This window comes from Mytilus galloprovincialis, chromosome 12, assembly GCF_965363235.1.
Source record: "Mytilus galloprovincialis chromosome 12, xbMytGall1.hap1.1, whole genome shotgun sequence".
Lineage (NCBI taxonomy): Eukaryota > Metazoa > Mollusca > Bivalvia > Mytilida > Mytilidae > Mytilus > Mytilus galloprovincialis.
Genome location: NC_134849.1, coordinates 23,591,602 through 23,616,276, shown reverse-complemented (window position 1 = coordinate 23,616,276; position 24,675 = coordinate 23,591,602). Strand labels below are relative to the sequence as shown.

The following is a 24,675-nucleotide window of genomic DNA, read 5'->3' as shown; positions in this document are numbered from 1 at the left end:
AATGTTAACGAGGCAAGGATAAGGTACCGATACTTGATGTTTTTCAACTAAAAAATGTACAGATTTCAATAAAATATGATAAATTAAAAAAAAACAAAAAAAACTAAGGGTAAACTCAGGTGTTCCAGGAGGCTAAGCACAGACGCCTTGACGGAATCACAAAGCGAGACATAGGTATGCTGTTTCCGGCGTCGGTGGCGACGGCGGCGATGGCATCAACAATGTATTAGTTTGTGATTAGGTCTAGTTTATGGTGAAACACAAGTGGTAGGTCAATCATATTTGGTATGCAGTTGTATAAGCATTGGAGATAATTTGGCTCCGCCCCCTTAGTCATGGTCTATTGACTTTGAAATATTTTCTAAGTTATCATGTATTAATTTGTGATTAGGTCAGTTCAGGAGAACCATTAGTGGTAGGCCAATGTTTATTTGTATTCAGTTGTATAAGCATTGGCACATCTCATTTCCATGGGGAATATTTTGCCTCGTCCCTCAGTCACAGTCTAATGACTTTGAAACTTATCTTAGTTTACATGTATTAGTTTGTGATTAGATCAGTTTAAGATGAACTGTTAATGTTAAGTCAATGATATTTAGTATGCAAATTTATTGGCATTTTCAAGTATCGTTTCCATGGCGATTATATAGCCCCATCCCTTCTTCATGGTTCATTGACTTTGAAACTTTTAAAAATGTTTGTATTTAGGTTTGGGAACGACTTATAATAAGTCAATGTTATTTGTTATGCAGTTGTATTAGCATTGGCAAATCTCATTTACATGGAGATTGTTTAGCCATGTAACTCAGTCATGGTTCATTGACTTTGAATATTTGCATAATTTGAGTAAGATGTTAAAGAATTGCTATTTTGATTTCAACATTTGCATAATCAAAATGACAAATAGGTGAGGCATATCTCTGTGATATCAGTTTATAAATATTTATAATAGATAAATATTGAAAATGTACAATAAACTCTCTGTGAATAGCTGAATCTAATATTGATGTTTTGAGATTGATGATTTGAAAGATTCTACTGACAATGACTGATTGTGCGATTTTAAGGATGTTAAAATGTTATCATTTTAAGATTTATTTTTTGTTTTAAAAGGATTTCTACATATTCAATACAAAATTTCTAATCATAAGACAAAAATATTTGCCAATAACAAATTTAGTACACAAATGTACTGAAATGATCTGATGTATAGATTTCTCATCACTGTCATCTCATTATTTTTAAATATAATTTGTCCTGTTAAATGAACAATCATCATGATCATGACAATAACGTGTATAGTTTAGATGTGTTACTAAATCAACATTATCTTCCTGTTTCAGTAACAAGAAATATTTCTAAGTTCATACTTCAGTGAGAGGAAATTTCATCACTACACTTGTACTACTACTTAATGACAAAATTTTAAAAATCCCTGTAAGTAGAACGCCTTTCACATCAACGTATTAAGAATATATATTTATGATAAATATTTCCTTATTCAAATAATTATAAATATATTATTCTATGAAAAAGTACTAATATACAAAAATTTATCAAATATCCAACAAGGAAAAGTTGTTTGTTATGATTCTAAAACAGATTAACTTCATTAAATCTGTGTAAATATTCTATAATTGGAGAATACTTTCCCTTTCTATAAATGTACACCCATACATTAAACATTACACCATAAACCTTTCATTGATCTGGTAGATATATTGACAATAAAAACAAATTGTCAACCTCTTATGTTTGATAATACGATTTTTTTTAAATTATGTCAGCCCCAATAGATGAGTATGAGTGGCCGTTCATGTCATTTGCGCGTATATGATAAATAAATTGGATTAAAGTATAAACGTGTTTATTTTAACAATATACGCGTTCAAAACCACAATATACGCGTATATGTAGGTAATATACGCGTATATATACGCGTATAAAATCATATACGCGTATATAATCACGCAAATGACATGAACGGCCCCTCATAGAGGAGGATCGTGATAGGCTTTATACAAGATAGATAATATCCTGACTTATTCCTTATTCCTGTTCAAACGGAATTCTAATAAGAGAGAGAAAAAAATTACATGTTTTTTTTACCAAAAAGCTCAATAAAAATTCAATAACTCGAAAAGAAAATAAGGTATCATCCCGAAAGAGTTTACAGATTCTAAGTGTGTGAAGGTTTATGCATTAAACATAAATAGTTTCTGAGAAACGGCTCGACATGTGAAAAAAAAACTTTTTAGTTTTTTAACAAAAAAAAACAATAACTCTTAAACAAAATTTTGAATCATCACCAAAAAGTACTAGTATACAAATCTTTAGATTAATAAAAATAAGAAGTTTGTAAAATTTTACATGTTTTAAACAATACAAAAAATCGTTTTGGGATACGGCGCGACATGTGAAAAAAAAAACGCACCCCTGTTTTAGTTACAAAGTAACTCAAAACGTTTTAATCTAATTTTCAACAAAAAGTATACATAATACAGATCGTTTAACCATCATAAGAAACAACAGTGTTAAGTTTCATGAAATCAGGATAAGTCGTGCGACATGTGAACGCCAGACAGACACACAGACCCTCAGACGGACCGACCGACAGACAGACGGACGGACGCCGGACATTTGTATACCATAATATGTCCCGTCAAAATTTTGACAGGAGTATAAAATTAAGTGAAGAATAACGAAACTCAGGCAAAGCAAATTAAGAATGAAGAATAACAGGATGTTAAAATATAAGGAATAGAGAATAATGGGCTAAATGGATAAAGAAAACTAGAGAATTTTGGAATGAAAGAAGACAAATAAAGAAATGAAGGACCTCTCTATCTAGACCCGTATAGACATGATATATATGTTAATAAGTGGGAAAAAAATGTGTTTCCGCTTACATTACCTACTCTAATTTTGAGTGCCTACTCTAACACGTTTTATGCGATTTTGTTAACATCAGACTGATTTCCTAGTAGTAACCAGCTAAAAATGTGTGTGACGTAAAATGATATTAATTTGCCTACATACTTTCCCATTTTTTTCAACACGTTAGCGGAAACACGTGTATTATTTCTTTTTGGCCTAATGTCAAAATGTATCAAGATCTCATTAATACAAAGCTGTGTCAGCTACATCATAGATGATTATTATAAGAAATCGTATCTAATTAAGGCTCCATTAAATAATTTAATAATAGAAAACTGCCATCAAAAGTTTACCTACATAATTTCCTCTTCTTTTATACACGTAACTGTCTTAACTTCAATATATAAGTCATGTAACATGTGCAAGTAAAGTAAACATTTTTTTAATTTTTTTTTAGGAAAATAAAAATAAAAATCATCACAGACCATTAAAAGAATAAAGGCTATATACCTGATAATACAGTACCATCCAGAAACCACTGGAAGAATTAAAGACTATCTACCTGATAAAACAGTACCATCTAAAAAGCACTGCAAGAATTAACGACTATCTAAAATATACTACTGTACCATCTAGACAATAATACAGTACCATCGAGAAACCATTACAAAGCTAGAAGGACTAATCTAGACAATAGAACAGTACCATCTAGAAACCACTGCAAAAAAAAAAACATCACAAAGATAAAAGACTATCTAAACAACAATAAAGTACCATCCAGAAACCATTACAAGGGTACAAGACAATCATATAGTATCATCCAGATACCAGAGACAATCTACACATAACAGTATCATCTAGAAATAATTTCAAGGATAAAGAGATAATACCAGTATCTTGATAGTTCAGAATCCCTATTAAATTAAGGACAAGTATGTCTCACAGTAACATAGAGTCCTTGCATTTTTATAAATATTTAAGTCAGAAGATTGGATCAGTGAAAGTTGTAAGAGCTAGACGACTGTCATTTATATTTAGTGACTTTGCATGTTCCGACAAAGAAATGTGTATAATGACTAGTGGAAGTAGGGGAGAAGGTCTTGATGTTAAAGATAGTGATCTTGATTTAATGTATATCAGTTCTCTATTTGTAGTATATGAACCAGGAAAGAATGATGTCAAGGATCAGAGGTTACAATTTGTCATGGACATTGAGGACACATCTCCATGTTTGATACTCTACCATATGTTTATCAACAAATGATGCAACAACACAGAGGAAAGAACTTTATTTCGAGTGAGCTTTACAAATCACAGATATTAAAGGAATACAGTAGTTTTCATCCAATGCTTAATGATATTCATGGCCCTTGCTTAACAGACTATTCTGGTAAGTGGGATTTGGCATTTTGTCTAAAATGTTATCAGTGGGTCTCGCAAGCAAAATCATGGATCTCTCGGCCACGTTCAACGTGGCCTTCTTTTGAACTTATTTCCAAAATAACTTCATCAGGTGTTCTATTTGTTCCAATTGGCAATAAGGGATCTATAAATGAACATCTTCAGTGGCGAATATCATTTTCTGTAGCAGAAAAAAATACTTATATATTCTTTCAGTCATACACAGTTGCTATGCTATGTTTTATCAAAAATATTAGTAAAAGAAATAGTAGATAGAAACAAAGATGTCAAAGGTTTATTATGTTCATACTTTCTGAAAACCCTTTTGTTTTGGATTTCAGAAGAAACTGAAACATCAGTTTGGAGACCAGACAATATCATTGCCTGTTTCATGGCTTGTTTGCAAAGGTTAATATACTGTATAGAATATTCAACATTATTACATTATTTCATTCCTGATAACAATTTTTTCTATTTAAGATTTAACAGTAAAAACAGGAACACATTAATCCATATACTTAAAAATTCATATCAAACAGGAATTCAGATTTTTTCAGCATCAGATACTTTTCATGATTACAGAAGGTTTCCCTGTGAAATAACCAGATCAGTGTGTGAAAATAGAACAGTAATGAAAACGGTAATAAACCAACAGGATTTATATTCATTAGAGTCAAGTATGCCCACTACAAATTTCACCATTTCATGCATGTTCAACACTTTGCTGCATCATTGTAAAACAGAATTATCTAAATGTATCTTAACACTGCTTATTGCATATGAATATCAAAGAATACCTTTTAAACTACCGCATATAGATAACCCAAAAAATAAACAACGATACAAAATCTACAAAAATAACCTCAGTCAGTTGCTGGTTGGTGTAAATTCAGATGCAGTATCTGGGTGGCTTAAATTGGCCTCTTTCTTCTACTGTCACAAACATTATTTAAAATCGATAGATATAATAAATTACACTTTGACCAAATTTACAATTGAATCAACATTGTCAAAGATTACATTAAAACATACACTTAAACTGATGCTTATGTCATTGTCGAAAACAATAACACATTCCAATGTCTTTTTTGCAAAAAACTCGTCAGTATGCCCAATAGAACTCAATATTGATGTCAAGAAAACTGCAATTTGCCTTCACTCCCTATCATTTACACATTTCATACATTTTCTGTGTTGTTATCATCTCGAAGACTTGGAATCATGTATTTATTGTGCAAAACAGTTGACGGCAACAGTTTATGATAACGAGAAACTAGATCATACAAAATATATAGCAGAATTATTTCTGTTTGACTATATTTTATTGGGAGTAGTTTTACAAATGTTACGTGTGTTAGGTTATGGTAGTGTTTTATTACCAAGTGAACTGTTTCGTCAAGCTGCTAAGATAGATAAATTCAACGTAACAAATGCAGCATTCAGGCTTGCATCATTCTACATAAGCTGACTTTTTCTACTTTCGAAGAAGAAGTAACACATGTAACAGTTCCAATCCTTTTTTGGTTTTTTATTCAGGAAATAAGATGATACTGACATTGTCAAAGTAGCATTTATTGCTTTATAGTAAAGTTATGTTATCTAGAATGAAAGTAATCATATGGATACTAAACTTTTCCTTGAAATCACCAGGTAAAAAATTTAAGCTTGCAATTTCTATTGTTACTCACCTAGCTGGTTATCCCCTTGGCTTCAGTCTTTAATATCAAAGAATGACCTAAGCTATTAATTGTTCAAGTCAAATTAATCTTGAACTAATTTTTGAGGATAACTTTTTTTACATCATTTCTATGTAGTATATCATATATATGAATTCACCCATGTAACGATGCTCAGAGATATCAATAGGATCAACTTGTAGCATAAGGTTTTTGTTTGCATTCCTGCAGCACCCTTAAATGAAGTTCATGTCATTGAACATGTTGAATACAATGTAAATGCATAAATATATGTATGGATTTTTTTTAGTGAATTTACCTTTCGATGTATTTCAACAGTAATCATAGTTTTCTCAATTTTTTAATGTTTTATATATAATATTGGCAATGATTGTTAGAATTTCATAATCATGCAATTGTACATTGTTGTTTAGTTTTTGAGTTAATAAATCATTTCACTTCACAGCATTTTCACTTTGCCTAAAATCACTGAACTATTTTAACTACTAAATGAGTTAATTAAAATGTGTGTTAAAGAGAAGTTAACATGTATAAAATATGCACATCAGACAATATATTAACACACTTTATCACTTAACTCATTGGATCCCAAGAAAACTCAAGAAAGGTGTTTTCAAAAACTGGTAAACGTATGCAAACACTTCAATGCTAAAAAAAAAATGGACAATTTCAATCTATTTTGATACCTTAATTCAATCTGTCCTTGCCCTGTTAACGATAACATGTGTGTGTAAGTTTGTTCCTGTGTCCTTATAATCATGATCATAATTAATGGTACCTCGCAGTTACAGTAGCCCTTCCATATAAAAGGACATATATAAGAACATGTAGTTGGCTGTTTCACAATATTTTACACAGCCTTTACAATTTTTGTATATTCATGAAATGCTTTGAAAAAATATCTGTTTCTGTTAAAATATGATGGAAAAACAATGTCTGTTGAAGCTTTTATCTGTAAATGATATACGATACTCTAAGCAAGATTTATAATACATGTATTAGAAAATCAATATTTTATGCCCACAAACGGGATTTTTTGACGTTATGCTGTAGCATTATAAAAAGAGAGAATTTAGAAATGTTTTATATATAAAAAGTGATTAAAAAATGGCATATGTTATACTGCAGATACTACAGAGAGTAAAAAGTTTTCTTTTCTTTTTCTTTGATCTTTTCATCGATATTAAGACAGATAGAAGATTTCAAAATAGAATCTACGACAAACGTCATAATTTCCACTTTTCAATAGTCAACTTTCAATTTTGCAACAGTAACATACCTTCTGATCCATCGTATGTCTTTTGCATATCTCCCTTATATCTTGCGCCTGTGTATCAATATTTATGTTGACACTACACAGCCTTCAGTAACAGGTGTGTACTATGAACACAAAAATGCTAAAAAAAAACCACAGAAATCAACCTAACATAAGTTTCACGATTAAAATTAAAATTCATTTTTCCCCCGTGTATATGATGTCAGCTCTGTATAATTTAAATTAAATTTTGAACTGAAAAAGATAATACCATATGAACAATAAGATGTGCCTTCATAAAACGGTATTGATACTAATTGCACGTTACAACATCATCATCACAGAATAATATGACGTTTCAAACTTTTTTTTCTCTCTCTCACTTCTATTTTACTTATGATAGATAGTTTTGTATTTTATAAACTGTTTTTTTACATGTTTGTCCATTATATTATATTATTTATATTGTATTATGGAGAAGACTTAATAAAAAATATGATTTACTTGTTTCTAATCCATTTTGCTTTAATTCAGCAAATAAAATATGTTTAAACTAATCAGATGTGGTATGACTGCAACTGAGACCAAAACATAATTAATTTTACCTACATTGCACTCTTAGATATATATGCATTTCGACAATAATTATCTCGTAAGTGATGCACAATATCAAAATATTTGAAAGTCCAATAGCATATACAAATGTTCAAGAGTAAACAAAAACAAAAAGGATCAAAAGTTAAAAAAAAAAACGAAACTGAGGTAGATGTTAGCAACAATAGGACATCTTACTTCAACAATAAGTAAACTCTATACCACAAGGAAGGCAATAACAGACATGCTTGAACAGGACAAAATGTATAACTATAGGAACAAGAACACTAACGGCCTAATACAGTCTAAACAACAAAAGGACAATCAATTATGATAGTCAAAGGGAAACAAAAACGTGGCTCTTGACTTGTTCTTCCTCCTATTTTGGCGTGCATATAGACTTGACATTCAATGTCTTATGAACATTTTAGTACCAGATTGACAAATACTTTCTCGATGTGAACTTTCTATTTTTATTTTCCAATATTTCAGCAGCTTAAAATACATATATCTCAAACAATATTCAAGTGCTTGTGTTTTCTGTCAGTGTCTTCTCAATAAAGAAGAGAACCCATCATATATAGGTTTTTTTATGTTTTGATGTAGTTATAGTTCATTCTCCGAAGCAAAAACCCACCTTTTACTATTGATAACTACGGTAGCACATAATGTGACTTTTATGTGACACAATGACAAGTGCATTTCGAACCTTAAGTAGCTCCAGATGTCATCCCAGGTTTGAGACTGGATACGTTCTGCTTAAAGACAATAACAATCAAAACCAAGGAGTAAACAAAGACTCACAAAACTAAAGGACATTTACATCAACAGTTATAAATAATAATTAAGAAACAACACGAACTCCACTAAAAACCGGGAGTGAAATCAGGTGCTCCGGAAGGGTACGCATTTCTTGCACCGTATACGGCACCCGTCGTGTTATTTCTTTGTTCAGTGCGGTAATGATGGAAGGTAATTATGACTGAGGAAGAATATTAGATATGATTTCTGACACACTTTTGTCATAATGGCCAATCAGCTCATGATGGCGACTGTAAAATTGATGACCTTACTTTGATTGATTCATAGCCCTGTCTTATCAACTTTTTCTGTTATACGTCTAAATATTCTTCTTTTGCAATGGTGTTGGACTTTGCCTCCGTTAACTTCTATTTTGTGAATGCTGAATATTCACATTGAGTTCAAATTCTTTTGTTCTATTTAAACCGCATACCAGACTGAATATTTCAGCAGCATTTGGATTTAAAGTAAATATAACTCAAACAATATTCTAGTGCTTGTGTTTTCTGTCAGTGTCTTCTCAATAGAGGGTTACTACTTTAATACAAAGAACCTATCAAATATAAGACTTAAGTTTGAGTAATTTATCAAAAATGTTTTGATGCATACAGGTATAGTTCATTCTTCAAAGCCAAAACCCACTTTTACTATTGATAACTAGCAAATAATGCGACTTTAATGTGACCCAATGACAAGTGCATTCCAAAACTTTAGTAGCTCCATGTCATCCCAGGTTCGTTCTTAAAAGCCAAAACCCACCTTTTACTATTGATAACTAGCAAATAATGTGACTTTTATGTGACCCAATGAAAAGTGCGTTCTGTACCTTTAGTAGCTACAGATGTCAACCCAGTCGTTGTTTTCCTCTTATATTTAATGCGTTTCCCTCAGTTTTAGTTTGTTATCCCGATTTTGTTTTTTGTCCATAGATTGACCAGTTTTGAACAGCGGTATACTATTGTTGCCTTTATTTGACTATCCCCCTTGTATCTTTCGTCCCTTTTTTAGGCTGAGGGCTAATAATACATGTAATCATGGTCTAAGTAGTGAGCTGCAGCTTATTGAAATGAGTCTTTGTTTCTTATACTAATCGGTGGCATGTTTAACCCTACAATATTCTGTATGTGTCTGCCCAAAGTCAGGAGCCAGTAATTCAGTCGTTGTCCTATGTTGCTGTTTATCATATCATTTTTTGTATGGACATAAATCAGGCCGTTAGCTTTCTCGTTTGCAATGTTCTAAGTTTTCATTTCTTGGCCTTATATAGCTTGCGTTGTGGGTTAAACTCATTGTTGATATCCACAAGTTGACCTATAGTTGCTGAACTTCTAGGTTATTTGGTCCTTGGTGGAGAGTTGTCTTATTGGCAATAATAACACATCTTATTTTTTAGAAAGAGGATGCATGGATAGTTGTTAAAACCAAGAAATCAATATTAATGAAAATTGTTCTGCAACTCACAAAAATATGTATAAATATTTTGATCATAAAGTTTGATTTACAGAAATAACCCTTTACAGTGGGCAAAAGATACCAGAGGGAAAAAGAAAACAGATAAACAATAGTACACATGATACAACATAAAACATAAAAACCGTACTAACAACTAGGTGTGATCTCATGTGCTCCGGGAGGGTAAACAGATAAAAATGTACTAAGTTCCAAACTTGCAATTGAAAAACTACATATTCTCTTCTTGACTTTAATTATCCTTTATTAAAGTATTAATTAAATAATATAATCTTTATTATCGTTTTCTTTTAAATAGTCATTATATAAAACATTATGCTTTGACAATATTTGTTTTGGTTCTTCTTTTGTTGATGATTTGTTGATTGGTTGGTCATAAGATGTATCCTCACATGCCAGTGCTGCCAGATGATTGATCATTAAGCTGAAATGTTAAAATATGAAAAAATTCTCAATATATTACTAAGTTACTAAGTTTGCATGGTTTAGGATGTTGCATGAAAGTATAAATGCATATATACTGATGTCTGTTATTCTGTAAACATTTAATTTACACCCCTTTTTTCTCTATTGTTCAAAAAATTAGACCACGCATTTCTCTAATCTTCATTTTTTTTTTGCCCGTTATTCTCTAATCTTCATTATTTAAGGGCATTATTCTTTAATCTTTTAAACCCCATCCAAACCCTCACAAATGCAAGTTAACTTAATGCTGTTTCTGGAAATGCTACATACAAATAATGTAAGTTTGTTACCATGGTTACAGTTAATTCAAAATTTATTGTATTCTTTTTAATTTAAATTGACATTGGACAGTGGACCCCTGTGAAAGTTATTGGTGACTAGTTGACTTTTGCAATAACAAGAATTGACATTCTTTTATTTCATACAAAAGTATGTACGCAGATGTTCCTGAAATTGCAATAATTCATCTTGCATTTTAATCAATTTTTAAAAGATCCCAATGATAAAGCACACAATTATTTCTCAATTTGCAAAATTGAGTAATGCTATCAAGTTTTTATTTTTGTGAAACCTATTTGGTTACAATGTTTTGCTATTATAAAAGCATGGAAAATATTACTAAGGAGTAAGTTCAGAAAGAGCCATATATGGCCCAAATTATAAAGTTTAATGTAACAAGATAAAAAATGCTATGAGTTGACCTTCAGACATGTGATAAAGTTAAATAGAATTATTATAAATGTAAAATGTATTAACAATTATTCTTTTAAAAGATCTTTGTTGTCAACTCTTGCGTTCTATGTTTCCTGTCCAATAATCGATGTAAATTTACCCATTTTCATTAACTTTTTTGTGGAAAATTAAAAAAAGTACTATTAGTGACGTTATAAATAAAACACAGGAACATAAATTTTCAACAAAATGGCTTATTTTCTATCTATTTAATGTATAAGTTATGATTCATTGTGATATTGGTCAATAAATCATAATTTGAAATTTAAGCTAAAAAAAGGGGGGCCATTTTAGGACATTAACTAACTTACTCCTTTACAGTATCTAGTACAAATGCATGTTTAGAGTAGTATGGGTGTCCTTTGCCATCTTGGATTATAAATAACAGAGGACAAAAGGTCCAGATTTTCACTCAAGACAGCAAAATATTTATAGTTTTACAAGAGTAGATTATTTTTAAGGGGAACTAACTATGAAATAGTTCATTTTCTGAAGGAATCAACATAAAATTTTGCCATTTTGTATTTTAGCTGGAAAAAAATGTACTGTGACCATATCTTTTTTTTTTATATTCTCAAAGCATTTTCTTAAATCTATCTGCTCATATTTTTTGTTACAATTCTATCATTTGATTAAGCTTCTAATCACATAACGATGTTTTTTGCTGACATCATACAAAATGTATCATTTTGTCACAACCTGTAGATTGGGAAAACACCAGGTGACCTATCACTTGAATTCTATTTTTGAAAATTTATCAATATATCTACGTTTTGGCAAAGTATGAACAAATTCAATGATTTTTAATTTATATACTTATTCCACCCTAAATTGTTTTGTTTATTCTATAATAGATCAGAAGGCAAAGTCTCGTAATCATCTCTTTATTTGCTAATTTAAGAAGATTTAGGGTATATCCTGATGAGACAGCAACCTAATATCACATAAAGACCATATGACATCTAATTAAAAAGTCCACATAACTCTGACATTATTAGTTCCTGCAAAATCTGCAAACCAGGGGAAAAATATTTTTTCAAGTGGATAACTTTTATAGAGGTCCACTTTCCACTGTCTATTTACCTTGTATGTTTTGCCTTACTATCTTCACTTTTTTTGACATATTTAAAAACTATATTTCCTAAGCAATATTCAGGTTAAGTCTGGTAACAATTGACCCAATAGGTTCAAAGGAGATTATTGGTTTTAATGATTACAACATTGGACACCTAGTGATGGGTAAAAAGGCCAAGTGAAATTCTAAAGCAAGGTAAAAACTTGTAAAACATTTACTTACCATGCTGCATGTTCTGCTGTGAGAATGTCATTAAATAGAGACAGAGAGATCACACTTGTTATTATCTGTAAAATAAAGTTTAAAATTATTTAATTATCAGTTTAGACTCCCAATAGATTATATATACTGGTTGCTCATTACAAATAGTTTCGGAACCCACTTATAAATTCAAAAGATGTTCATCTAGTTATTTTAGCCTGTTAACACTGAAATTGAGAGTTTTATCCCTGTTTGTGCCCCAATTGACTAGGATTGCCAATGTTCCTCCATAAGATTGGTCAATTTTTTTGGGGCACTACAGCTTCCTTGTCCAATAAAATTGGCCACAATGATATAGTCAATTAGAGTCCAGAAAGTGGCAATCAACACTAATAATCAATCAATTCAAACTTTAAAGACATGAAGATTTTGATATAACATACAGACAGCTGTTGTCATTTTTTCCAAAAAGAGCTACTAAATAACACTGTAAGTGTCGATAAATCATACATTCTTGTCCATGGATTTTTAAATTTTTTTCCAATTTTTAATGTTTCTTAAGTGGCCTATTTTGAGTAAAGAAAAGTACATCAACATAACTAATTTCTTATGAAGCTTTTATTCACCTCTACATGTACAACCTTACCCTTACTCACCAAAGGACTTTTTTTTCAATTAAATTAGTCTCCACTATTTTCTCCCAGCAAAAAATCATTAGAAAATACTCAAAACTATAAATAACAACTACCTTAACTAAGCCATGAATTCTGGAGAATTCCATCACTCCCTCTGAAACTTTTTCTTGTAGACGTATTGTATAGAGATTCAATAGTACTCCAAACACTCCACTGAAACAGATCATACAATTGTAAGGAAAACAGAAGGGCTTCGTTTAATATCAAGTTTCGAAATATTTCAACAAGCTTAAAAACATTGAATGCATATTATCACATAGTTTGATATTATATATAACATTGGTCCTACGGAAAAGTACATGTGTGACTCAAACATGGTCAAATACCTGTGACATGTGACCTTTAAAAATATTCAGAACTTAATTTTTAAGACTAACTTAGATTTATGTTGTTTATTAAAATAAATTTGGAATGTATCCATTGGACACAGATGAGTCATTGTGAGTCACCTGCTTGCATATCATATAAAGTTATAGCGGGACATTACTGAAGAATGGTAAAAGTGAAGCAACTCAAATGTGTACTTGATTTGAGTGTTGTGATATATTGTATAAGTTTCATAAAATTTAGTTAGAGAACAGAATTAATTCAGCAATTTTCCATATATATAGGGCATAACTCAATAACAGTAAAAGTGACACCCTTAAAATTCAAACTTGATCTGTATTTTGTGGTAATTAGCAATGTTTATAAGTTTCATAGAATTTGGTTGAGGCAAACTAAAGTTAAAGGACAGGAAGGAAAAATTTAACAATTGTCCGTTTGTTAAGGGCATAACTCTAGAATGGTTACAGAGAAGCCCCCAAACCTCAAACTTGATCTGTGTTTTATAGTACTAAGCACTGTGTATAGGTTTCATAACATTTGTGCTAAAGTAAAAGAACGGAAATGAAAAATACAGCCTTTTTCCATTTGTAAAGGGGCATAATTCTAGAACAGTTAACTTAAGAACTGCAGGGGCATTAAAATGACCTGGTGACCTGAAACAAATATTTTTTAAAAGTCTATTATTAAAGTTTCTTTCTATTAGCTTTAATGTATATATTCTATAATAAATCTGACATTGATGCATTTAGGTTGAAAAATAGCTCAGTGACCATTAATTCTTATATTTTTTTTTGAAATGCATGATATAGACTACAATTTGGCGAAGTATTATAATGTATTAAACAAATTCTATCAACTCAATTTAGACCCAGATATGTCATCTATATAAATTATATTAATTTTAATTCAAATGATGTTAAATGTCTCACCTTACACAGCATCCAACATAGAACTTAGAAAAATACAGGTATGGATACTTGACAGCTTCTAATGCATCTCCTGCAAGAAAAATATTATTCATGAGTATCAATTTTCGTGGATTGAGGAAAACTAGCATTTTTCGTTGATATTTGATTTCGTGGTTTTGCTACTGGTTTTATATTCTGTAAAAAAAGCCTGTATAAATTTGCAAATTAGTTGACCATTTGAATTTGTGGTTCACCTGTACCCAGAAAACCCATGTAAATTGGTATCCAAATAATAATAATTTAACAGTATGTAGTAAAGGTGAGGCATTACAATGACAAAAGTCAGACACTTTATTTTTAAAAGAAAAGAAATTTACAATTCATTCAATTACCATCTTTCATGCAATAATTATAGTCGCTTACATCTACTGCATTATGATGACGACAACAATGACAATGATGATGGATGGTTGCTTAACCTCCAGCGATAAATTAAGTGGATATTCAGGAGGAGAACATATTAGGGCAATATGGGTATTAACCCTGCTTTGTACTAGAACCACAATGTTGAGCTGGATGATTAAAATGCTTAGTTCACAAGGTAACAGTCATTAAGGATTTACTTAGGTGAGGTTTTGGAATAAGTGTCAAATGTTCGAACTCCTTGGTGTTTTTTCCATACGATACAAGGTAAAATATTTTGCCCCATAACACCTATTTATATTTTAACATAAGACTGAATAGCTCATAAAAGGTCATTTGACAAAATTTAAGCAGATTCTTGATTTGAGACCCACATAATATCAACGCAAATATAAGGTAAAAGTCTGAGTCAGCATTTTCCTGCCATATTTTATAAATCAAATATCTCAAAAAGAAGCTCCATGACCTATCAATATTTTTAGCTTATTTTGATCATTAACTAATACTCTTCCAACTTAAAGTATCAATTTTGAATTCTTGATTTATTTAATTTTACCTTAGATCACCTAAAGTATATCCTGAAAAAGACATGTCAAATTATTTTAACATGGAGTCCACCAGTTTTTGCTCCTAGCTCTTCATTCGAGACAGAAAAGCATAAAAAACTAATTTTATTCTATTTTGTTTAAGCCAGTAAGTGTTCAAACCCATGACATTGCACACTTGAGCGAACTTGCTACCATGAGACCACTGTAGATGTCTCAGCATAATGACTTTAGTGGATAGGTTTCTTATTTGCACTCATACCACATCTTCTCACATTTATATTATTTTACATTTATATGTCTGAAAATATTTCTCACAAAAGATGATAAACAAGAATGTGTCCATAGTACCAGATGCCCCATCCAAGCTATCATTTTCTATGTTCAATGGACCGTGAAAATGGGGGGAAATCTCTAATTTGGCATTGTAATTAGAAGGATCACATCATAAAGAACATGTGTGCTAAGTTTAAAGTTGATTATAGACTTCAAATTTATCAAAAACTACCTCGACCAAAAACTTTTACCTGAAGATGGACGAACGGGCAGATGCAGACAAGAAAACATAATGCCCATACATGGGGCATAAAAACAACTTAAATCAAAACAACCATATTGTCATCTATAACAAGAAACTAATTTGTCAAAAGGGATTCTTAAAATAATCCTTTCCAACAAATTTCAATAAATATATAGCGCTAATAACGACTTCGTAATGTTGCTATATAAAATATAAGAGTTACATACCTAATAAATAACTTGATGGAGTCAATATAACAATGCTGAAAACAGAAGAATAGATATAGTTGATAAAATAACCCAGGAATAAATGTATTTACACTTGTATTCAAATTTGTCCACCATTACGTAAAATCACACAGGTTCACATAAACTTTGACATCACAATTCAATGTCACTAATAAAAACTGATTGTTGCTTGATGTCAAATGGTCATATGGAGTAGTTCTAAGGTTATTTGGAGACAAAATTCAGCTAAATACCAAAAGTGTAAATACGTTTATTACAAAAAATGGCCTGTTTTCACCCGTATTTCTGACAGGCATTGATTCAAGTAATTAGAAGTAATATACTTTTGGTTTTATCATTTGAAAAAAAAAAAAAAGGAAAAGTAAAAATTTAGAATTTGCTTCTTTGCCTTGCTCTTAATTGAATGAATATAGCTATCAAAACACTCCTATGATAAAAAAAAAAAAACAAGAATGTGTCCTCAGTACACGAATGCCCCACTCTCACTATCATTTTCTATGTTCAGTGGACCGTGAAATTGGGGTAAAATCTCTAATTTGGCATTAAAATTAGAAAGATCATATCATAGGGAACATGTGTACCAAGTTTGAAGTCGATTGGACTTCAACTTCATCAAAAACTACCTCGACCAAAAACTTTAACCTGAAGCGGGACAGACGAACGAACGGACGAATGGACGAACGGACGAACGAACGAACAGACGGACGCACAGACCAGAAAACATAATGCCCCTATACTATCGTAGGTGGGGCATAAAAAGTAACAATAGTATTCATTAATAGCAGTAACTATCCTGTATATGCAATTACAATAGAGTTCCTTCAAACATATAAAATTACCATATATCAATGTATATACTGCATTATACATCTTCCCTATTCATGTTATTTAATCTGCTAATAAAGACTGTTGAACTAACCTGTATATATAATTACAATGGAGTTTCTCCACAGCACTGTAAATAGAACAACAAATACATATATAAAATTAGCTTAGATACTATGGAAAGCCAACGGGGTCAAAATTCTTAATTCATAACTTGTAACTGTGTAATTTCTAAATTGTTGATTCATAAATTGTTAATTTGTAACTTGTTACTGTTAAATTCATACTGCTTAATTCGTAAATTGTCAATTTGTAACTTGCACCTTTGTAGTTTCAACATTCTTAATCGGTAAATTGTCAGTTTGTTACTTGTAACTGTGCAATTTCATAATGCTTCATTCGTAAATTGTCAATTTGTAACTTGTATCTTTGTATCAAAATTCAACATTCTCCATTTCGTAAATGTCAATTTGTAACTTGTATCTTTGTATCAAAATTCAACATTCTTCATTCGTAAATTGTCAATTTGTAACTTGTATCTTTGTATCAAAATTCAACAATCCTCATTCGTAAATTGTCAATTTGTAACTTGTAACTTTGTATCAAAATTCAACAATCTTCATTTGTAAATTGTCAATTTGTAACTTGTAGATTTGTATCAAAATTCAACAATCTTCATTTGTTAATTGTCAATTTGTAACTTGTAGATTTCAAAATTCTTTATTGGTAAATTGTCTTTTTGTATATTGATGTTTTGTAACTTGTAACATGTGACTTGTTGATTAGTGAATTGTCGATGTTTGAAATGTCGAAGTGTTAAATGTCATCGTTGTATTATGCTAACGATCATTATAACGACAAATGGCGCTAGGGTTCTTCTTCGGTGTATAATCCTGCTGTAAGTTGGAGTACCTCCATGTGGAATATATACCTAAGTAATTTTAATCCATTAATTACAGCAAATGCGTCTAAAAAAAGCAAAACAAAAATTGCATGTTTACAGGATCCCAGTTTTATTCTATTTACTGACGTGGACTTTTGTTCTAGAACGGAAACTATATTAAAAAAAAATCCCGACTTGTTCATTCCCCCAGGGGTCCTATCATACTCCTATATAGATATAAAAAGATATAGGAAGATGTTGTATGAGTGTCAATGAGAAAACTCTCCATCCAAATAACAATTTATAAAAGTAACCCATTATAGGTCAAGGTACGGCATTCAACACGGAGCCTTCGCTCACACCAAACAGCAAGCTATAAAGGTCCCAAAAAAAATTCTAGTGTAAAACTATTCAAACGGGAAAACCAACAGCCTAATCTATATAAAAACGAGAAACAAGAAACGAGAAACACTTAAATGAACCACATAAACAGACGACAACCACTGAACATCAGATTCCTGACTTAGGATAGGTGCAAACAATTGCAGCGGGATTAATCATTTTAATGGTACCAAACCTTCTCTCTTTTCTGAATCAATAGTATAACATCACAATGCAACATAGAAAGACACACTATAAAATATCAATATGTATGTTTTGTAGAACAGCCTTTATAAAAATCAATTAGTTATACATTGTTGTAGCATCTATCTTTTTTTATTAAAAACAAGAATGTGTCCCCAGTACACGAATGCCCCACTCGCACTATCATTTTCCATGTTCAGTGGACCGTGAAATTGGGGTAAACCCTTTAATTTAGCATTACAATTAAAAAGATCATATCATAGGGAACATGTGTACAAGTCGATTGGACTACAACTTCATCAAAAACTACCTCGACCAAAAACTTTAACCTGAAGCGGGACAGACGGACGAACGAACGAACACACGAACGAACGGACGCACAGACCAGAAAACATAATGCCCCTCTACTATCGTAGGTGGGGCATAAAAATATCTACACATGTGATTTACCTTATCTTCAATCTTCCCTTTGTCATATTTGTATATAACATCAATAAACCTAAAAATAAAAAAACCAAAAATTATATAAATGTTATTTTCACAAGAATAATTCAAATATTTCAGGGCATTTCAGTCCCTGATTGAAAATACTTCTCCTACTTTAAATATGAGGACTTGAATTCCTTATACATTAAAAAGTGTCAGGAATCCTATGTTTTGATTGGTGTCTTTTTGAAAGAGGAAGGCTGATCATCTGCTATTTTCATTTATCTGTGATGGTAAATACAGAGCTAATTTCAAATTGATTGGTGGTTTTCATTAAATATGCATTTTTGACAATGTAACCATCCTGAATGCTGTTTTGTTCTGGTTTGTAATTTGTAACTACCTGTATCACATGCTCTTTTTACACACTGTTTCCAGGCTTTATTGATTGGGAAACTGGACCAATCTCTCACAGACAAATAAAAGTCCAATGATCATTTGAATGTTTTTCAGGGCCTTTTATCACTGACTATGCTGTATGGGTTTTGCTCATTGTTCAAGGCCATTCTGTAACCTACAGTCGTTACTTCTAAGTCTTATGGTCTCTTGTAGATAGTTGTCTCATTGGCAATCATACCATATCTTTTTATTTTTACATTGTTAGCAAATTTGTCAAATTTAAATAAACTCCAGCAAAAAAAAAATTATATTTTTTTTTTTTCAACAACCATTGATTGTATAAATAAAGTTTTCACATGCTTCCCATTTGAGATATAAAGCAAAGCAGCTATGTTCATATTGATTACAAAAGCAGTCAGTGACTGTAGTCTTTCAAAACCGAACTGATAAAAAAAAACAATAACGTGAAGGTTTCCTGATGCAATTCATACAAGCTGAATTATTCATATTGATGACAAATTGTCTTGAACAAACATGAAATATTTGCCACTGGCCATAAAGCAAACAACAATCAGTCAAGCATATCATTATTGATGAAACATACCTGTAGATAGAATATGAACACATATCCAGAAGTATCCACCATGGTGAAACTGAAATTAAATTTATATACATGGTTTAATAGGTCACTATCAAAGGATTTTTACAGTGAACTAGACGTTTATTTTATCTTTTTCTAACAACTTTCCTAAACTTTTTTTATTAGCCTTTTTACACGATTTTTAGGGGATGAAAAAGGGATGCATACTATACATAACTCCATACTACACACGGCCAAATACAGTTAACAAAAATATATTAATAGACTTGATCATTAATCAATCACTCATAACTATAATTATTCAGCCAAGGGGGAAGAACTGGGTAAAGGGAAATAACTGTTAAAATCAATAAGGTGTTTGTAATAGTCAAGTTTCATCATTGCTTCTTAAGAATTAATGTGAAACAGAATTACATCAAGTAGGACTGTCAGCTCACTAATGATACCCGTGCTTTGAGTTTTCAGTAATCAGGAAAATGAGGAGAAAAGAATCTGAAAATGCATTGCACCGTAAAATCATGTTCACATGAAGCTTGAAAACAAATATCGGGGAGCTCTTGTTTGTAGTTTCCAGTAAGAATGAAAACACTTCATACATGGCATGTATAATGTTAATATAATATATATATGTTTACTGTCAAAAGGTGTTTTAATGCAACTTCTATGCAACACTTTTGAGCTTTTCCGTGGCGGCCAATTTTTATTGGTGGAGGAAGCCGCAGTGACAGCAGAAAACCACTGAACTTATATAGGAAAACTAATAATCTTAGTCAATTAAGATTGGAGTCAAGTGCACCTGCACAAGCGGGGTTCAAACTTACAACCTCATTGTTGACTGGCAAGTGATTACAGTAATAGAACTACGAAGACCCTCTTTGCCACAGAGGACCCCAATAGGAAATAGTAATTTATCTGAAACATGCATCATATGCTGACATGATGCCATTTAACAAATTTAAGGAAGATATTTTTAGTTCCATGAATATATGCATTGAAATTTTGGACATGGTCAATGGCCATTATGTTCTGTTTCGAATATGTAAGCATTTGTTAAACAGGAAGTTTATGAGGGTTGAATCTGAAATCTTACGCCAATACTGACATAAGCCAAATATTATATATAATCAAGTTCCATGAAGCTCTGGATAATTGTTCCTGAGTAAAATAGTACAATTTGTCATATCAAATTTTAATTACTGTAGATTCATTTATTTTCTTCGGTATCAATTTTCATGGATTGCTGAAAACTTGCATTTTCAAGGATATTTGATTTTGTGGTTTTGACAATCTCTGTATACCAATCTATTGAAATATGTTATTCGTTGAACTTTTGAATTCGTCGTTCACGTGTTCCAACGAAACTCACAAAAATTGGTATAAAACAACTAAAAATTGAATCCATTTTTTATTTTTAATCAAATTATATTAAGTATTGGTCAACAAAGCTTAAGCCTACCTGTGGATCTGTTAATACTATTCCTAAAGATGATATAGCTATCACCATACACATAAGGTAATTTATTGCACTTGTAAGCTGTAAAAATTGAAAAAAATAATTCAAACAATTAATTTGTACATTTGCAAAAATCTCCTTGTAAGAAAATACTTTACTTTATTTGATGAAATGGTTTTTAACATAACTGATTATACTTGTATTCTTAGTTGTTATCACATAAGCAACACGACGGGTGCCACATGTGGAGCAGGATCTGCTTACCCTTCCGGAGCACCTGAGATCACCCCTAGTTTTTTGGTGGGGTTCGTGTTGTTTATTCTTTAGTTTTCTATGTTGTGTCATGTGTGCTGTTCTTTGTTTGGTTTTTTTTTCATTTTTAGCCATGGCGTTGTCAGTTTGTTTTAGATTATGAGTTTGACTGTCCCTTTGGTATCCTTCGTCCCCCTTTGTTAATTTGCACCCATCATTTGATTAGCAATTCATTTTTTAGTACTGCAAATTCAGAAATTAATGAGAGTTTTTTATTATTGCGAATAATGCAACTGGGTGATAATCGAAATAATAACTTCACTCTGATATCTTATGCATATTAGTGTATGCAGATTTTCCTGAAATTGTAAAAAAAAAATCTAGCATTTTTGTCCTTTCTGTTAAAATCACAATATTAATATATGCACACAATTGTATGATCTTTTTTTTTTTTGAATTTCATTGGTTTTATTGATTTTTTTGCAAGCAACTAGATGTAGAACTGCATATGTATTTTTCAAAAGATATAAAAGTAACGATTATATTTTTTAAGATAATAACATATTAAATATCCAATAGAGAGATGTGCAAATCTAAGAAAATGCATGTAACTATCGCAAAAAATAATGTAGAATTTAACTTCAAATTACCTTTGTCTCAGAAACTTGATAATATGAATGTATACATATAATTATATACATGTGGAATATACACTAATGATAACCCACTATATTTAGTAATCTACAAACAGGAAGTTGATGAGTGATGGATTGTATTAGAAAATGTGTCACAAAGTAAAACATGCTCACATGATGTACAGTAGTTGTCGTTTGTTTATGTAATTTATACGTGTTTCTCGTTTCTCGTTTTTTTATATAGATTAGACCGTTGGTTTTACCGTTTGAATGGTTTTACACTAGTAATTTTGGGGCCCTTTATAGCTTGTTGTTTGGTGTGAGCCAAGGCTCTGTGTTGAAGGCCGTACATTGACCTATAATGGTTTACTTTTTTAAATTGTTATTTGGATGGAGAGTTGTCTCATTGGCACTCACACCACATCTTCCTATATCTATCACATGAAGTTAGATTCTAATTTTTAAAAAGCCTTGATTTGCATTTCCTGAGAAATGTCACCAACATTTAATTGGATGGACAACCTGAGATCTTTTGGAAATTAACACAGATTGAAAGACAGATCAGGGGTATAATTAATTGTGACATTTGTTTATGTAACACAGAACCTCATCACACTATTTAGACCTACCTTTCTATACATTATCATTTGAGATAAATAATCAAACACCACTGTAATGTTCTGTATGGCTAAAAACACTGGTATAGACTGAAAAATATAGAATTAAACACCACAGTAATTGTTCTGTATGGCTAAAAATACTGGTATAGACTGAAAAATTTTAAGCATTGTTTAAACACAAGTATAAGACTATGCAATGCACATATGGCCCCCTTTTTAACAAGTTTGACTGAAGAATTCATTTTCTGTCATTTAAATTTTATGAAATGATGCAAATAATGTTATTAAAATCAAAAAGCTAGAACTTTATAAAAAAAAATGTTGGGACAGCTATTTTCTTTACAATTTTTACAAAAATAAAAACACAATTATTTTTAATTCACTGTATCAAATTCTGTTTTAATACCACATCAATACAGCATCAATACCCATGAGTTTTATGTCCGGCATTAATCCACGGCATTAATCCGCTGAAATTGTCAATTTCTACTAACCAACTCTGCCAAACCTTTTGATCCTGAGTATATAGAGATCACAAAGAAAACCATTGAGGGTATCCATCTTATTAGGTCACTTCTGTATAATAAAAATATGGGGATTCATTTTTACGATTTTCTAAATATTGGTGATGTATTCATATAAGATAAGATCTAAGTTACATACTTTTCAACAATTTATAATCATGTTATCAAAACAAGGAAAAATAAGGAGAGGCTAATGAGACAACTATCCACCAAAGTTCAAATGTAGTGGATGTGAAACAATTATAGACAACCCTACAGCCTTCAACAATGTTACAAAACTAGGAATAATTAATTGCTTGTAATTACATTTAGTTTAAGGTAGTTTATTTACCTTTTTTCACTATCTGTGATCTGCATCGGTTTTAGATAGCGGGTTGCGACCAACATCTTCATTACCAAAAATCCTACTAATGTCTGCCATCTACAAGTTATAGATAAATCATTATTAACATAGAATACATAACAAGAATGTGTCCATAGTATATGGATGCCCCACTCACACTATCATTTTCTATGTTCAGTGGACCGTGAAATTGGGGTCAAAAATCTAATGTAGCATAAAAATTAGAAAGATCATATCATAGGGAACATATGTACTAAGTTTCAAGTTGATCAGTGATTGGACTTCAACCTCATCAAAAACTACCATGACCAAAAACTTTCACCTGAAGCGGGTATAGACGGACAAACAGATGAATGGACATACAGACCAGAAAACATAATGCCCATAAATGGGGCATAAAAATACGGAGAGTTGGTCATGGTAGTATGATTGATATAATGAATTTTGTGTTTGAATCCACTTTCAGCACTCTGGGCTACATCATGGCAGTATTTTTTTCTTGGAAGAGGAAGCCAGAGTTTTTAAGACTAACCATGTTTTGGGTTGGGTTTTTTTCAGGCTGAGAGGCGGTTGAGGTTTTTAGAATTTTTCTTTAATGTATAAGATGTTATTACATTGGTTGCAATGAATTACATTGATTTCCCAGTTAAATAAAAACCGATAATTTCACATGTGAAATAAACATGGTTATTTCACTCTCTGATGTCATACAACAATAGGTGTTGTCAAGACGTCAATAACGGCGGATCAAAACAAATTGTGAATGCGTAGAAAAAAGATATAGTTCCTTACACGTTTTACATTAATTTCTTCAAAAAAAGCCATTTGCCAATGTAATAAAATGAATAACTAATTAAAGAATTCAAATATCATAAAATATTCAACTTGTCATTGC

General features: G+C 31.2%; 1 protein-coding gene across 2 annotated transcripts in view; it reads right to left on the bottom strand.

Annotated features, from left to right (window-relative positions):
- LOC143054551 (UDP-N-acetylglucosamine transporter TMEM241 homolog) overlaps positions 1–24,675 on the bottom strand; it is a 62,248-nt gene that overhangs the window by 11,432 nt on the left and 26,141 nt on the right. Inside the window, exons 4-15 of one of the 2 annotated variants that reach the window (XM_076227574.1) lie at positions 23,769–23,858; positions 23,408–23,489; positions 22,923–23,000; positions 21,410–21,487; positions 19,957–20,005; positions 18,978–19,026; positions 17,154–17,189; positions 16,214–16,248; positions 14,520–14,589; positions 13,317–13,416; positions 12,590–12,654; positions 10,322–10,519 (exon numbers count right to left, since the gene is read on the bottom strand). In XM_076227574.1, the coding sequence (XP_076083689.1) occupies positions 10,354–10,519; positions 12,590–12,654; positions 13,317–13,416; positions 14,520–14,589; positions 16,214–16,248; positions 17,154–17,189; positions 18,978–19,026; positions 19,957–20,005; positions 21,410–21,487; positions 22,923–23,000; positions 23,408–23,489; positions 23,769–23,858 (898 nt within the window). In that variant the 3' untranslated portion in view covers positions 10,322–10,353. Of the gene's footprint in view, positions 1–10,321; positions 10,520–12,589; positions 12,655–13,316; positions 13,417–14,519; positions 14,590–16,213; positions 16,249–17,153; positions 17,190–18,977; positions 19,027–19,956; positions 20,006–21,409; positions 21,488–22,922; positions 23,001–23,407; positions 23,490–23,768; positions 23,859–24,675 lie in introns of those variants that run through there. The other variant, XM_076227573.1, reaches the window with a different exon arrangement.